Raw genomic sequence first — 15,536 nt, forward strand, 5'->3', positions numbered from 1 at the left:
AACACTGGACAAACCCCTTTGCGACTAGATGTTCCCTCTGTTTAAGAAGGGCCACAGCAGGAAAATAATATAACACTAATAATAATAAATAAATAATAATACATTTTATTTAGAGGCGCCTTTCAGGACACCCAAGGTCGCCTTACAGTACATTTAAAAGTTAAAACAGCTAAAACAAAGACGGAAAACAAATTAGTCAAACCGACATCAATAAAACAGGCAAGACAAGAGTGTGGAGTGATGGAGTGAAAGGAGGATCTGTGATAACAAGTTGATTGTGTTTTAGAGTGAGCAGGCCAGTTTAAACAGGTGGGTTTTGAGGTGGGATTTGAAAGTCGTAATGGAGTCAGACTGATTGATGTGTGGAGGCAGAGAATTCCAGTGCCTGGGCGCGGTGCAGCTGGCTCCCATGGTGCTGAGGCGGGAGGTGGGGACACTCAGGAGTCCGGCTGAGGATGAGCGCAGGGAGCGGGAGGGGGTGTATTCCTGGAGGAGGTTTGAGAGATAGGTGGGGGCGAGGTTGTTGAGGGCTTTGTATGTGAGCAGAAGGTTTTTGTTGAGATATAGACTTGCGTGTCGTCAGCATAGCAGTGAAAGTGGATGCCATGGTGATGGAGGATTGTGCCCAGGGGGAGGAGGTAAATGATGAATAGGAGTATATATATATATATATATATATATATATATATATATATATATATATATATATATATATATTTATATATATATACATATATATATAGGAGTACGATATACAGGAAATGTCTGGATAGCGTAATGCTCATGTACGGCTTCTAACGGTCATGTTAAGATTTGGCAGATTTCATGTTATCGCCTCCCCCCAAGGGGGTTATGTTTTTGGGCTTATGGAAAAGACTACTTGCCCGATTTTCATGAAACTTGGTGGAAGGACGAAGCATGGGCCAAGGAAGAACAATTCAACCATTCAATTTTGTAGCCGATCCAAATCACGGCGCGGCTACACAGATTACGTTTCATTTTCATTGACATTGCAAGATAGAGTGAAGATGTAGTGTTGATGTAGTGTCTGAAAATTCACAGTGAATGCTCCCCTCAAGTTGTTACAACAACTCGAAAACAGATATCAATGTGTTGTTAATCACTCAGAGCTACACAATACAACACATCTTTTTTCTAGTGTCCATGTTGTTTCTACAATACAACTTAAAGCTCATGAACAGACCAAAGTTGGAAGAATGACTTCCCAACTCTGGGAATTTGGACTACAGAGGAGCATGTGAATGCACCTTTGGCCTTGGTGGAGGTCTGCACTCTCTAAGTGCCAGTATAGTTTACTATAATTTAATATCACACATTTCCTTTTATTTCTGAGAGAGAGAGAGAGAGAGAGAGAGAGAGAGAGAGAGAGAGAGAGAGAGAGAGAGAGAGAGAGAGAGAGAGAGAGAGAGAAGAGAGAGAGAGAGAGAGAGAGATGCAAATGGAAAGCAGCTCACAGGATTTTGAACTCCCTGATCAAAACAAACTCGGACCGCTTTTAATCTATGCTGACTAGCAAAGGTGATTCAGCCTTACTGGCTCAGCTCTGTAGTTGGTGAATTGATGGTGACAGGGGCTCACTTTTGTACCAGCAAGATGGAGATTATGCTGCTTTATTCAGATTTGGTTTTGAATAAGCCTTTTGTTTCTGTTTTCTGCTTAGTATTAGCATGTTTAATGGAGGATATTTTAGTAATCCTGTGTAGCTGCTCAGTGGCCTGTGAAGTGCTGTTTAAAAATGATTTAGATTTACTTATTACTCAGTGTGTCAGTGAGTTATTTGAAAGGAATGTGTGAGTGTTTTTAGGATATCACACTCATATTGTGATAACAATACAGAAAAAGTAACAATTCATCTGCAGCACAGAACCTTAGTATGAAGAAGTATCCCCTAAAGGTGCATCTTCATTAACATAATGCAAAGGCAATAAAGGTAAGTGTCCAACTATTCTTAAGTATCTCATTAAACTATTAATAATAACAGACTCCACATGGTTGTATGACAAAACAAAGAGAAAGTACAGACAGGATCAGCTCAGCTTGATCTCAGCATTGATCTTCCTGTCTGGATTTGCTGGTGATATTCAGAATACAATAACAGTTATGTGCTTTATTAAAATAAAACCTCCACCAGGCTGATTAAAACCGCCAAGACAAGGACATGACGTCTGCTCCAAATATCACTAATGACTCTCTGTTAGGTGCTAAATGTGTTAAAAATACAATCGCACATGTGGGTTTAAAAACACATGAACACACACACTTGAATTAGGCATACTTTGATGGTAAGAGGCGTGACATCAGGGTAAGTGGAGTCACCGACCAATAGCCACTTGGGATTTCTGGTGCTGATTCACAGATGAAAACTAATTAACAAAGTGAACAAAAATGCTCACAGTCTTTACAAAATGTGACTTTATTTTTATTTAATTAGAAAGGAACAAGCTCATTAGTGTTAAGTAGTGCATCTGCACTCACTGGAGCATCTGTGTCTTTGCGAAACACAAAGATGCTGCTATTTTAGTAGCGTAATAGTGAGAGATTCCCACTTAATTGAAGCGCTGTTAGCAAAGCAGGCATGTAAGGTTTTTGATCAATTTCATATGAAGTGGTTATGAAAAGCAAAATGATTCTTGACTTGATTGGTGAATTTGTGTTGGCAAGTGTCCAGTTTATCATACAGGATATGGCAGGTTCAAGATAGATGAGTAAGGAGAAGGAGAAACAAAGGACAGCAACAGAAAGAGGAAGAAGAAAGACGTGGAAATATAGTAGGTAAGCGGTAAAGAAAATGGAAGAGAGGAAGTAACAGAAATAACAGGTGAACCTGGGATCAGTGGGATGACGTCGGGAAGAAAGTTATAGAGCATAGAAAGGAAGTAAGGTATGAAGTCAGCAAGCAATTTCAACTTTCCCAAGAAGACCCTACAGTAAACTGTGACTCAAGCCCTGGGATTTGGAAGATAATAGGCTGTAATACAATTGTCAACACTGAGTCATCCAGACATTGGGCTCAGAGGCAGAGCTTGTAGTAATAGGGCTGACACAGAGTAATCAATACGCCAGAACTCCTCACACATACAAAGGCCTGAGTCTGAGAGGAGGAACACTACACTAAATTGTTTACTTTCATTTACAGAAACATCCAGCTGCCGTCTGGCTAATCTGTAAAGATAAAAAGAGACCGGGGAACTTCAAGTCTTATAATTTATGGTAAACAAGCCTTCTTAGAGTGTGTTTTAATATCGTTGGAAACTTATGTTTGGAGGGATAAGGCCAGGAGGTCTGACTCACATATTAAACTAGCCAGGTCGTTGAGTCTCTCACACAGACTCTACCAACTCCACTATCATAATGCAGCCAAACACAGCTTTGGCTGGCTTTGGTTTCCATTAATGTCAGTGCTCATTAAAGATCCAAATGCTTTCTAGTTTTCTTTCCCTTTCGGAATCCCGATCAATTTATGATTGTTTGAGCATGAAGACACCTCACGTACCAAACCTGTTAACCCTCACATTTAGACATATATGATTTATGAATGCCCTTCATTAAGACTGAAATGCACACCAATGCATTTGTCATTCATCTCTTTTTGTGTGAGAAAATGGCAAAGTCAAAGTACAAGGCTTAAAAGAGAAATTTCTTTTTTTTGTAAAATAGGTGACAAAAAGTATGCTTTAAAAAGAAGAAGAATTAAAGTGACTACTTATAAAACGTTTACATGTATTTACTTTGAGTGCTAACGCATGCAGGGAACATAAATAGTCTTTTTCTATTTTTTTATGACATATCAAACAATGTGCAATGAAAAGATGACTGGAGCGGATGTCTGCGTGGCTGGTCCCACAATAGAGAAAGGATGTTTTAATAAAGCAGGCTTCAATATAAGACAATAAATAAATGATTAAGAGATGAATGAGACTCAGATTATTAATCGTCTGTGCAATCTGATATGGAGCATAATGAACTGATTGGAAGTGTCAATGGAGCGTCTTACTCAGCCTTCATATCACAGAAGTTTCAGAATTGTTTTTAAAGCTCTTTTCACACATGGAAACTGCAGCACTACTGAATAACCACATGAAAGAACAGATAAACTGATAACACTCTTGGTACCACACAAGGCCGATATGGAAAATTGCATAAACATTGCAGATGAATATGTTGTATGTACAGTATGTGTGGAAATTAGTAAGGTAACTGCTGTTTTGACATGTTGGTTCACCAGCGAGGGATGAATTCAAGGGTGTTTTGTAAACGGATTAACAACCTTGCCAGGTGAAGCACAGGGTCAGCAGCAGAGCAGAACTGTAAAACTGTAAAACTGTAGACTGGACGTTAACCTCTTGTGTCAAGTATAAATCCTAATCTAGGATAATAACAGTGCTACAGTTTCCTTCAGTTTGCTGTAGATCAACTTGGTCTTAAAAATACTTCAATCAGAAACTAACATTAGAATGATTAAATCTCAAAATAAGTTGTTTATGGCAACAACAAGCATTCATACTGCTCTCTACGACATAAACTGTACTATTATTAGTGAAGTAATTTGGCATCTTTGCATCACAAATGAGTAGCACGCTGACATTATTTGGACAAACACGCTTGTTGTGACATAATAATGACAGTTTATATTCTGGCTTGATGCAGCTCTCTGTTGTTACCGTCCACGTAACCTATTACCTTTTCTATTACTCAGTTGATTGATTCTCAAACTCTGTGTCTAAACAGGGAAATATGAACTATACATAAGCTGTGGAGGGGAATTAATTAAATCCCAATCATTTTCACAGTCATAGTGGCTGCCCGCTAAAGCAGTTTGACTGACAAGACTTTTTTTTATGAGGGATTTATAAATCTTCTGTACCACAGAGCACACTGGAGATGGAGGGAAACGTTGATTTGAAGTGGATAAAAAAAGGGATGTTCCTTCCATTCATTCACATTCCCAGATATGGGACAAGAAACTTTACCGTAACAATACACTTGTGAAATTGAATTCTGTATTGCCTAGATAATATTTATTTCAACCCAGCGAGAAATATATATATATATATATATATATACGTATATATATATATATATATATATATATATATATATATATATATATAGATACGTATATATATATATATATATATATATATATATATATATATAGATACGTATATATATATATATATATATATATATATATATATATGAAAAGAGACAGAGAACATTTTTAAATGATGTTTGTGCAGGTCGGGGAGGCAGGCATACATTTCATCTGTTCTTCAGTGGCACATTCAATTATAAAGCATTTTATCATTTAACAGTGTTGGGAGGAATAATTAGAAGCGTGGAGCATGTCGAGCCCAGAACCCCAACTGGCCAAGAACAAATGGGGGGGGGAGCACGGCAGTGTCTAGGAAAGAATAGGGATTAACTCGTGAATAACAGCATCAGCCATGCTTCAGAAGTAAAAACCTAACTCCCCTCATCAGCCTTTTATACAAACCTGCCAATCAGCTCTGACTAATATGAACCGAGAGAACGAAAGATGATTTTAAATTAATGTGTTTTTGTATGTACTGTTTCAATGATGACTTATCCAGTGTTAAAATGTGAATAAAGTGTTTCTGAATCACCGTCTCGGGGTGATGACACGAGAAGACAAAACAATACACAGCTTATATCCGGGAAGCAGACGGACAGGCAGGTAGATAAGCAGGCCAAGATGTTACAACGGTGTGAATCTACGAGTGGGGGGGAGACTATGGGGAATTAATATGGGTAAGCATGTACATGAGTTTATTCATTTGTCTTATCATTCATATGTGTGTGTGTGTGTGTGTGTGTGTGACAGTCAGGAAGCACTGGCAGCTCTTCAGGCAAGGAATGCGTGACAATGACTGCAGTGACAAGAGGGATCACTGGTGTGTGGAGGGGAAATGGAACATGAAGAACAAAACAAACAGACGGACGGGTGGGGGTGGGGGGGATGGGTTTGAACTGATGGCCCCCACTTTGCAGAGAGGAATAATATGTCAGCCGGCACTGTGTGTCAAAGCGTGTGTTTGACTGTTTTTGTGTGGACGCAAGTGTGTGTGTGTGTGTGTGTGTGTGTGTGTGTGTGTGTGTGTGTGTGTGTGTGTGTGTGTGTGTGTGTGAGAAAGTGAGAAAGAAAGATATTAACGCTTTCATCAAGACTCAAAATGACATCAGTGAAAGTGTGCCATGCTAGGCACTGGTAAGCCCGATCCCTCGCTCACCTAACCTTCAAATGACATTAGGCATCCCGTCAACATATGATGAGTCACTGCCAACCTGGTGTGATTTATTCAAACCTGCCGAGTAGCTTCGATAGCGGGATACAAATCACTTAGATGGAAGCCATGGAGCAGGGACTGAGTGCTAACGTGTGTGTGCCTGCTTGAGTGTGTGCAAGCTGTTTGTTTTGATTGTTTGTGTGCATGCATCCATCAAACGAGTACATGTGTGTGACTCTCGTGTGAGTGTAACATTAAATTAAAGCTGAGGGAGCTGCATGTTGTCGGCTACCTTACAGAGAGAAGCCGTGAAAGCCCCGTGGAGCTGTTCAGTTTCCGTGCTCTTCTGTGAAGCATGTTTTTCTTTTAATCTCTCTGTTCACTGTTACCCAAGGGCCAACATGTCTATTAGATCTTGCAATTAAAGCCAGGGATATTAACGGCTGGTATTAAGTGGACTTAATGGGGAGAGAGGAAAATAGACCAGTGCTGGAAGCTTTATCACACGGAATAAAAGAAACAATGTTTGATGCAATCTGCGTGCTCCTTTTCCTCCCCATAACCTGCGTGTCTAATTCTGATCAGCACCATCAACTAACTTGCTTCTAAATTACGCATTACATTACCCAGGACCAGTGCCTCGGAAATCATAGAACAGAATTAATGTAGCGAAGGACACACGGGAGACCGCTGCTATGCAAAACTATCTGAATCATATGGATTTTAATGAACGGACAAGCAAACAAAAAAAACTCGCCCTGGGCAGCGTCCACTGAAGATCATTAGCTCTAATGATGGTCACTAAAGTGCTATTCTTTTACATCCGTCTTCTCCATAGATACCTTAATAATAAATGGACTGTTGCCATACATTAGTAACAAACACGAACGGACCAGCACAACCAGCATGAGAGAAAGAGAGGATGGAAACAACTCCTATAGCTATGTTATACTATATATATATAGTTTGAAACACGAGACCGCAAGCACTAGAATGCAGTGCAATACTTCTGCTGGGTTGTGGTGGAAGACAAGGGGCATTTCTACTTCTTTTTCCTCCCCTAACTTCTCACTCCAGATTAATAACGTCAATTTATAACAGAATAAACAAACAAGCGAAATGAAGACTGAAAGCAGTCAAATCTATAAGTGGGCATGACAAAAACCCTGACTGGAGACGGGTAGCTGCGTGAGAACGTTGATGAGCGTCTTGAGATGATTCAGGGGAAACAGATTAGGCAGGGGAGCAGTCTGGCAGATCGTTAGTCAGGGATGTCAGGACGAGAGATAAATGAAGTGTCAGCAGAGGAGGGAGACAGACGAAAGGAACGTTTTGAGAAAAATAGAGGGAGACAAGGAAGAGAAGAGAAAAGGACGAGCGGGTGGACGCAGAAAGAATGGAATAGATATGATTATTGAATGTTTTAAGCCTTAAAAAAACCTGCAAGGTAATTGTGATTCAATTCAGATTACTAACTGCAATGGAGTTGTATAACACTAGCAATAACATAGTATGTTATCTAATGTTAATACATGCATAATTAATCTTGCCCCTTTTAAGAAGCCCATATATGTATCATCACTTTTAGCAATGATGCATTATTTATTATTACCAGTTACAGTTTAAATTCTTCAGAAGTTTTTTTCAAAAAGATACACTGTATGTCATTTTCATGTATTATAAATATAACCATATGTTTGTTTGATCTTCGAAACCTTTGAAGCCTTTGGTGTGAACAGAAACTGCTAACAATATGTCATCATTTGTGAAGCAAACAGATTTCTGTTTTCCCATGTCGAAAGTGTTTCTAATCTTTTGTGAAAGTCCTAATTTTATATTTAGACTATTCTAAAACCTTGTTCTTTCCCCTCCATTGGTTAGGAGAGCTGGGTAAGAGATTGAGCGAGGGAGGGATGACAGGAAACACAGATCTTAAATCAGATTAAAGATAGTGTTATATTATGTATTTTGAGCAAATTGTGCCAGCATGTCACCGTATTTATATCGTATAACAGATAAAAGTCCTGTTTGGAAGATAGGTAATTAAGTTGTTTCAATCAGGATGAACTACATTTCAACACAGTTACATTGATGTTCTTTATTTATATATTGTATTAATGCCACACTCACTTGAGTACATCCTAACAATGGGCAAAGACAAACACACAGCCTGAATTAAACTACAACAAAAAAAGCAGAAATGTGAGAATATTATTAGACTTGGAACTACAGTCGATAAAGTAACATGTACATGAAACCATTTCTGGCATTCAGGAACTTCTTTTTTGTTTCTTCTGGTAGAATATTTGAAACATTTGACACATGTATCATACATGCTAGACCCCAAATCATCATTGATTTTCAAATGAACAACAAAACTGCAAACCTTTTCAGTTAACTCTCACTTGTTCCATCGTGTTATTATAACCAGAGCCAAACTGAAAACTCTTGACACCAATTTAGATGGATTCAATGCTCCTTTGATCATAATCCAAAGTGAAAGTTCTCACTCAACACACATAGTTTTCCATGGTCAGTGAATCTAATCTGAACCTCAAACTGTAGCTTTTATTTCCTGTATGAGTTTAATTACGTGCCATAAGAAGATCAAACCTCGTGCCCACAAAGACATACTGTACATACATAAGTGTTGTTGTTAATGATAACAAACGTAAAGGGATAAATCATCTTCGTGTTGGTACCAATTCTGCATCTAGTTGGTTAGAGGCTGCCGTAGGCAAAACTAGTTTGAATTACAGACAGCATGATTCAGATTTATGGAGAAGACATCATGAGCAATGAACTTTTTGGCACTAGCAAATCAATCTCTGTAAAATGTTCCCAGCGACAGCAGAGTTAAAAGTTAAGACTAGCACCTCTGAGCTTTATGTGCTATGTCTCGCTCTCTTGTCACAATGTCTACATACATATAATATAATGCATATCAATTATAAATACAACCTACTGTCCTTGAACAGTACATGTAGTCACTACACTACACAAAACTGCTTTAGAAAAAGGATTGATAGCCTACCTCAGGGGTCGGGAACCTATGGCTCGCGAGCCATATATGGCTCTTTCGATAACGCGATATGGCTCGTAGACAATTTTGAGCTGACATTTTTTAACATGATTAACAAGTAATAAATAATTATACTGTGTCATTTTAAAGTAAAACATTTAGCAGCGGATTTGTTTTTAGTTCTCCCCTCTCCTTTCCTCCGCTCTGTCTCTGACTGCACAGCGCACACACTTACACACACACGTGTGTGCGTGCGTGTGTGTGTGTGTGTGTGTGTGTGTGTGTGTGTGTGTGTATGTAGAGGGCGGAACCCTGCCCGTCGCGAAACCGAGCAGAGGAGAAACTGCGCAAAGCAAGCAGTAGACCGGGGGGTCAAACTCATTCACAGAGAGGGCCAACATTAAAAACTGGGACTACGTCGAGGGCTAAACACGGTCCACATTTATTGAACAGGGTACACATAAAGTGCAAAAAGATATGGAACATATTTAAGTCAACTGCAGACGGGTTGCTGAGCAGTTAATTTTCATTTCTGAGCTGCAAAGTCGGCAAATGCGCTCAGTTGATCAGCAGAATGCTGTCGGGAACACAGCGGTGGAGATGTTTGTCAGTGTTTGGAAACACGTAGTGACCAAAGTTTCCTTCTGTATCTGAGTCTCCCACAGGCAGCTCGGCAACACACATGTGCGTGATCACACGGCCCTGAAGCTGCAGGTTTAACAGTGAGAGGCTTCGTTATGTCGCACAAACAGTCCAGCTCACATCGTCCCAGAGATCTGTGGTGTCTTTCTCTTTGCTTTCCAAAAACTTTCATTTCATTCACACATTTAGATTATTCCTCAAATGTCTTTCCCCGTGGTTGTGCCATGCATTGATTTAATTTCCAAAACCGGCGGGCCAGGTATGACAGACATATGATATTTTCTCGCGAGACGGATATAATTGCCTTGAGTTTGACACCCGTGCAGTAAACACTGAAACGTGCACATAAATGAGATAAATAACGTAAGCGTTTAGTTTATTTAATAAAAGAGCTCCTGTTCAATGAAACACTGATACCTCTATTAGTACTCGGAGACGTGTTATATTAAAAAAATGCACGCATAAAGTTGCATTCAAATTTATATGGCTCTCAAGGAAATATATTAAAAACATATTTGGCTTTTATGGCTCTCCCAGCCAAAAAGGTTCCCGACCCCTGGCCTACCTTAAGGAAGTTCCTGAGAGGAAACATAACATTTAGTATCCTGAAAAGCTACTTGAACAACACTTTAATTATCCATGTCAATGGAAAGCTGTCTCCGTGCAGAAACTCTGTGAAGCTTAATAAAGACAAACTGATGTCAAAGCACAAACAATCATCTTACAGTAAACACTCAGCACTGGCTCTTAAAGACACCACAAACATGTACATATAATTACTGCTTCCTTTCTGTAATGTAAGCTTGTCATATTGTAAGCGTGAGATAAACACGTGCAGTTAGCTGCTCAGTCTGCATTCTTCTGAACATCACAGACATATTTAAATCCATATTTCTTTTAAGTGGTGCAAAACATATTTTTTTCGGACCACAGTCCTTATATAGTTTAAAGTAATCATGTTCATTAAAAAGACTGTTAGTAAGAAGTGAATGTATCAGGTCACAGGTTGCCAAATGTAAAAGCTTTTTCAGAGGAAAAGGAGGAAGCATAACTTTCAAATAGACTTCAGAAATGCTATTTGCTCCCTGAGATAATGGAAATATGTGGACTGGAGCACCCGCTACTATTAACAGTGCACACACACACATAGAAAGATTAGTGACCTTTATCGTCCATCTTGCTTCCTTTTATAAAATTATATTCCAAACTTGACTGAAGTGCTAAAGATCTTAAAAGAAAAAAACCGAGTAATTTGTCAGTGCATTAGAAAAAAGCCTATTTAAGCTTTTCAAAAACGGAGCGTGACTTTTTTATGATCTGCTGTTCCTAAAGTTTGTCATTCGGCATTTTGGCAAATTCCCGCATCCACTACGGCAGTTTCTATAAGAAGTTTAAATGTCTGTAATAACACTTACTTATAACACATGGATGGTGTTAGCTTTCCTCAAACCAAAACTGCTAAGTTAATTGTAAGGAATGGATGAAACAGCGTGTTCGTCTGCTCTAATGAAAGCTAGCTATCTAGTTCTCGCTTACTGAAACCTTCGCTGCCATTCAAAAGTTTGGAATCACCTGTTAAATTTCAATGATGGATATTTTAATATAGATACAAACAGTACAATTCAGACACCAAACATATTATTAGCATTTGAAATGTTTTGGCCACAAAATTGTTAATTTTTTTAAACTTCAAATCAGTTGATGTCCTAAAAGTGTTGCATACCACTTTGATTTTGAATTTGTTTTCAAGTCCAGAAAAGCGCAAGTGACCCAAGATTATTATTGAACCACAACGGTGGAAAAGCCGTTTTTCTATCTACAGTATAGCTTTGTGCACTTTTAGTTTTCAGTGTGGTTGAACATTGTACAGCGTTTTGTTCTCCATGTACAAAACAGGACTTTTCTTTTTGCAAACGTACAAACAACATCTATTTGTAAAAAGAAACTTTCTACAACCCAAAGGCATGAAAATACCATTCAAAGATAACGAGTAGTCCTCTGAGCCATCTGACTGTACCGAAGCTTTTGTGGCAGGCAAATCCAAACTTTTGTACAGTAGTAATTGAGTGTTACTTCAAGGCCAATGGAACATTTCATACTGCATTATTTTGTGAGGTTACAGGTTAAATAAAAAAGCCCCACTTACAGTATTTCAACACTTAATGGAAGCCAGTTCTGGAAGCTACACTTCTTAATGCTCATCACTTAAAGCCTTTTCTCTTGTATCTGTGAAAATACAAACAATTGAGCATCTATCTAACCTCGGTCTTGCTTGTCCAAGTATGCAAGCTTGCAGCCAAACGGGGTCTGTACAAGAATATAACAGTCAGATTTTATTGCGTCCTGCTTTGGCACCGAATGTTCTTAGTTGTTTTAAGGTGTTTGAACAAATGGCCGATGCTGTCATTTCTCTGGACAGAACAGTCTCATGAAATGTGCTGAGTGTACTTTAATGAGAGGAAGAAAATGTGACCCAAGCATCCAATGTATTATTGCCATTTTAAGAGATGTACTATCACAGTGAGTCTGTAAAAATGAACAAACAATGAACTGAACAGAAACTAATAAAACTTTGTCCTATCCTTTCTTGTGTTTGGGAGTACTTCTGCATGTGTGTGTGTGTGTGTGTGTGTGTGTGTGTGTGTGTGTGTGTGTGTGTGTGTGTGTGTGTGTGGTAGGCATGATGCACAAGCAGCAGAGCCATTTAAAAAACACAATAAATAGGATGAATCACTTATTACAACAACTAAGGAGACAACAACGCTTATATTTTCCCACTCACAGCTTCTGCATTATGTTCCAGGCTGCCGGGGGCGCACTTCTGACCATTTTAAGGATGTTAGCTGAAGCTATTAACGATGCCGACACTGAGCAATGGCAGGATTTTAAGAAAATGGTGGTGATGGTAACGGGATGGGGGGGGATGAAGGGGCATCATCTCGTATCTACAATGAATCTGTGTGCTATGCTTTGCCCTCCAGCAAACACTAGAGTAGAGTGATGATGGAGCTTACTTAGTTATAGACATAAAAGAAAAGCAAAGACAAGCAGAAAAGGGAGAAGAGCTACAATTGGAGTAGTGACTATGTCAAGGGCTGAGGAGGAAAACATGAAGATGGCAGCAACCTACTCTTAATGAGTCATAAATCAGCTTGATATGAATAATCTCTACAGTGCTATTAGAGCAAAGTGTTTCAAACCTCATTAATTTCCATTAGGGAGCAGCTATCTGGTAAGTTTACTATTGCATAAAAATGTTTCCCAAGCCCCTATCTTTACGATCTTAAAATAACTCCCACCGATCCCTTAGCCTCTATGTGCCTAAATACCATTACTCTCAAATTTTGGGTCAATCCCTTTAATTTCCAGGACGTGCACAGGCAGTTTAAACAGCAGTGACTCATTTCAAACTGATCTGTCCCCAATCTGCATCCTAATGTTGACACAGTAGATCATTCACAATAATATGTAAAACACTGTAAAATATACTATTAATGTGGCATTTAGGCCAAAAACACTTCAGAGAAGTGGCAAAGCGCAGCCTACAGCGAGATGCCCGGCAATGTCTACGGAAAGCTACCCTAACCCTAACCCTAACCCTAACCCTAACTCTAACTCTAACCCTAACCCTAACTCTAACCCTAACCCTAACCGCCGTAAAGTGTGACCAAAATAAAGTTGTAGTAGTTTAACTTTTGGCGATGAATTGCGGCCAGAGAATACCTACAGCCAATAAGTAAAGTCATGTGACTCCTGTGACATGTTGACATGTTACAAATCATTTCTACCTACCTGGGAAACAGGAACAAGTTTCGCAGAAAATTCTAACTTATTGCTGCACTTCTCCTTCGGCGTTAATTAACAGAATGAAAGCGTTATAGTCCACAAAAACACTTCCAACATTAACAAAGGTGCATAACTGGGGATTCAACATTTAGGAAGTAGCCGTTATATTCACTCATAATCATTCTGCTGTTGGCCTGCTACTGCTTTGAAAGCAACTTTGCAAGAGAAACATTCCCTTTAGCTTCCTCTCTCAGCTCATTTTCTACCTGTCGCCTATTTTGAGGACATTGTTATTGTAAGCAATATGCAACATCCACTATGAAGCATCACTTACCAAGCTCCATTAAGTCTAACTAACCACAGTTAACACAAGGCTTTAAGCAACGGTGACAACTATGTAATGCAATATGATGGAAATGACCCTAAACCCACATTACAAGGGCCCAAAACAAACAGTTGCAAGATGCAATGCTAATTAACAAATTAAGAAGAAAACGTTATACTAAAAAAAACACATTATGTTCTCTTTATGTAGCACTTAAATTGGTTTGGCTTATTTGAAGCTAATGTAGTTACAAGATTCTTGCTGTTCGGAGTTGTATCCACATGATTGTTTGCACTTATTGTAAGTCGCTTTGGACAGAAGAGTCAGCTAAATGAACTGTAATGTAATGTAATGGTATACAGTATAAGCTGACTCAGCTTAACTACTGAGTAAATTACCTGCAAAATAATAATTAAAAAATAGAAGTACATACAGAAATGTAAAAAGGTGCAGAGGAAGGATGTGTCCTCATCAACTCATTGACAGAAATAAATGTTGACTCTGAGGACGATGACTTCATCTCTCATTCAATGGGAACTTGGCAATTATTATTATAAGAAAAACTGCAGCAGCAACAACAACAATAGCACTTGTAGCGATTACAATAATCATTATTATGAATTATTTTGGGCCAGGAGTGCACTTCAACTAGCGAGGGCCAACAAGCAGTGACTGGAGCCATTATAGCCACCACACTCTGTATGCCTCTAATTTGCAGTCACATGCAGTGAGGGAGAAAATCGGCTATGCTATAATGAAGCTATGCTATAATTCCTCTGTCTTAACTCCTGTCTGCTTAACTCTATCCATTCAATCAATCATTCAAGTGAGAAGCACCAATTAAAGTGCACTATTTTAATACACTACAGGAGCACAGCATTAGACTACTGATGTGCTCCCGCACGTGTGAAATCTAAATTGCCTCACAACACTCACACCATCCTCCATTTCCTTACCACTTACCAGAGAGGTGAAGATGTAAGTGTAGTAGACTGACAGCATCCCCAGCTCTGATGCCTGCAGAACAAAAGACAAGAGGGACACAAGGGGAAAGATAAAGACAAATGTAAGAGAAAGAAGGTACAAAAGGCACAAAACAGAAATTCAAGGATTGTAGTTTGAACAAAACAATGGAGGTCAGAGAAACGAAGGAGAGAGAGGGGGGGGGACAAAACTGAATGCAGAGAGAGTCAAGAATAAAGGGGGCGGGGAGAGAAGTTGAGAGGTCAGGGATTCAGTGTAACTGAAGCTCCACTCCGCAGCAGTCAGATCAAATCCACATCTTGATAAGACCAGACGTATCCTTATCAGACGATGGCTCTCAATGGAGCAATTAATTTCTGAAGTGCATTAGTATGCTGCTCGACACGCTGTCTTACAATTTGATTAAATCAAAGTCACAGTGAGGAGCAGTTGTGAAGGACAGGGTGAACTTTTCATAGTTTCATTTCATTAAAGTCATTAGAAAAAGAGAAAATCATCGAACTATAGG

The 15,536-nt window shown here is 39.1% G+C and overlaps 1 protein-coding gene across 1 annotated transcript in view; it reads right to left on the minus strand.

Annotated features, from left to right (window-relative positions):
- grik4 (glutamate receptor, ionotropic, kainate 4) overlaps window positions 1–15,536 on the minus strand; it is a 272,241-nt gene that overhangs the window by 60,891 nt on the left and 195,814 nt on the right. The window contains 1 exon segment of the mRNA XM_029446271.1: window positions 15,008–15,061. Coding sequence (XP_029302131.1) covers window positions 15,008–15,061 — 54 coding nt within the window.

The sequence above is a fragment of the Cottoperca gobio genome, chromosome 13 (assembly GCF_900634415.1).
Source record: "Cottoperca gobio chromosome 13, fCotGob3.1, whole genome shotgun sequence".
Taxonomy (NCBI): Eukaryota; Metazoa; Chordata; class Actinopteri; order Perciformes; family Bovichtidae; genus Cottoperca; species Cottoperca gobio.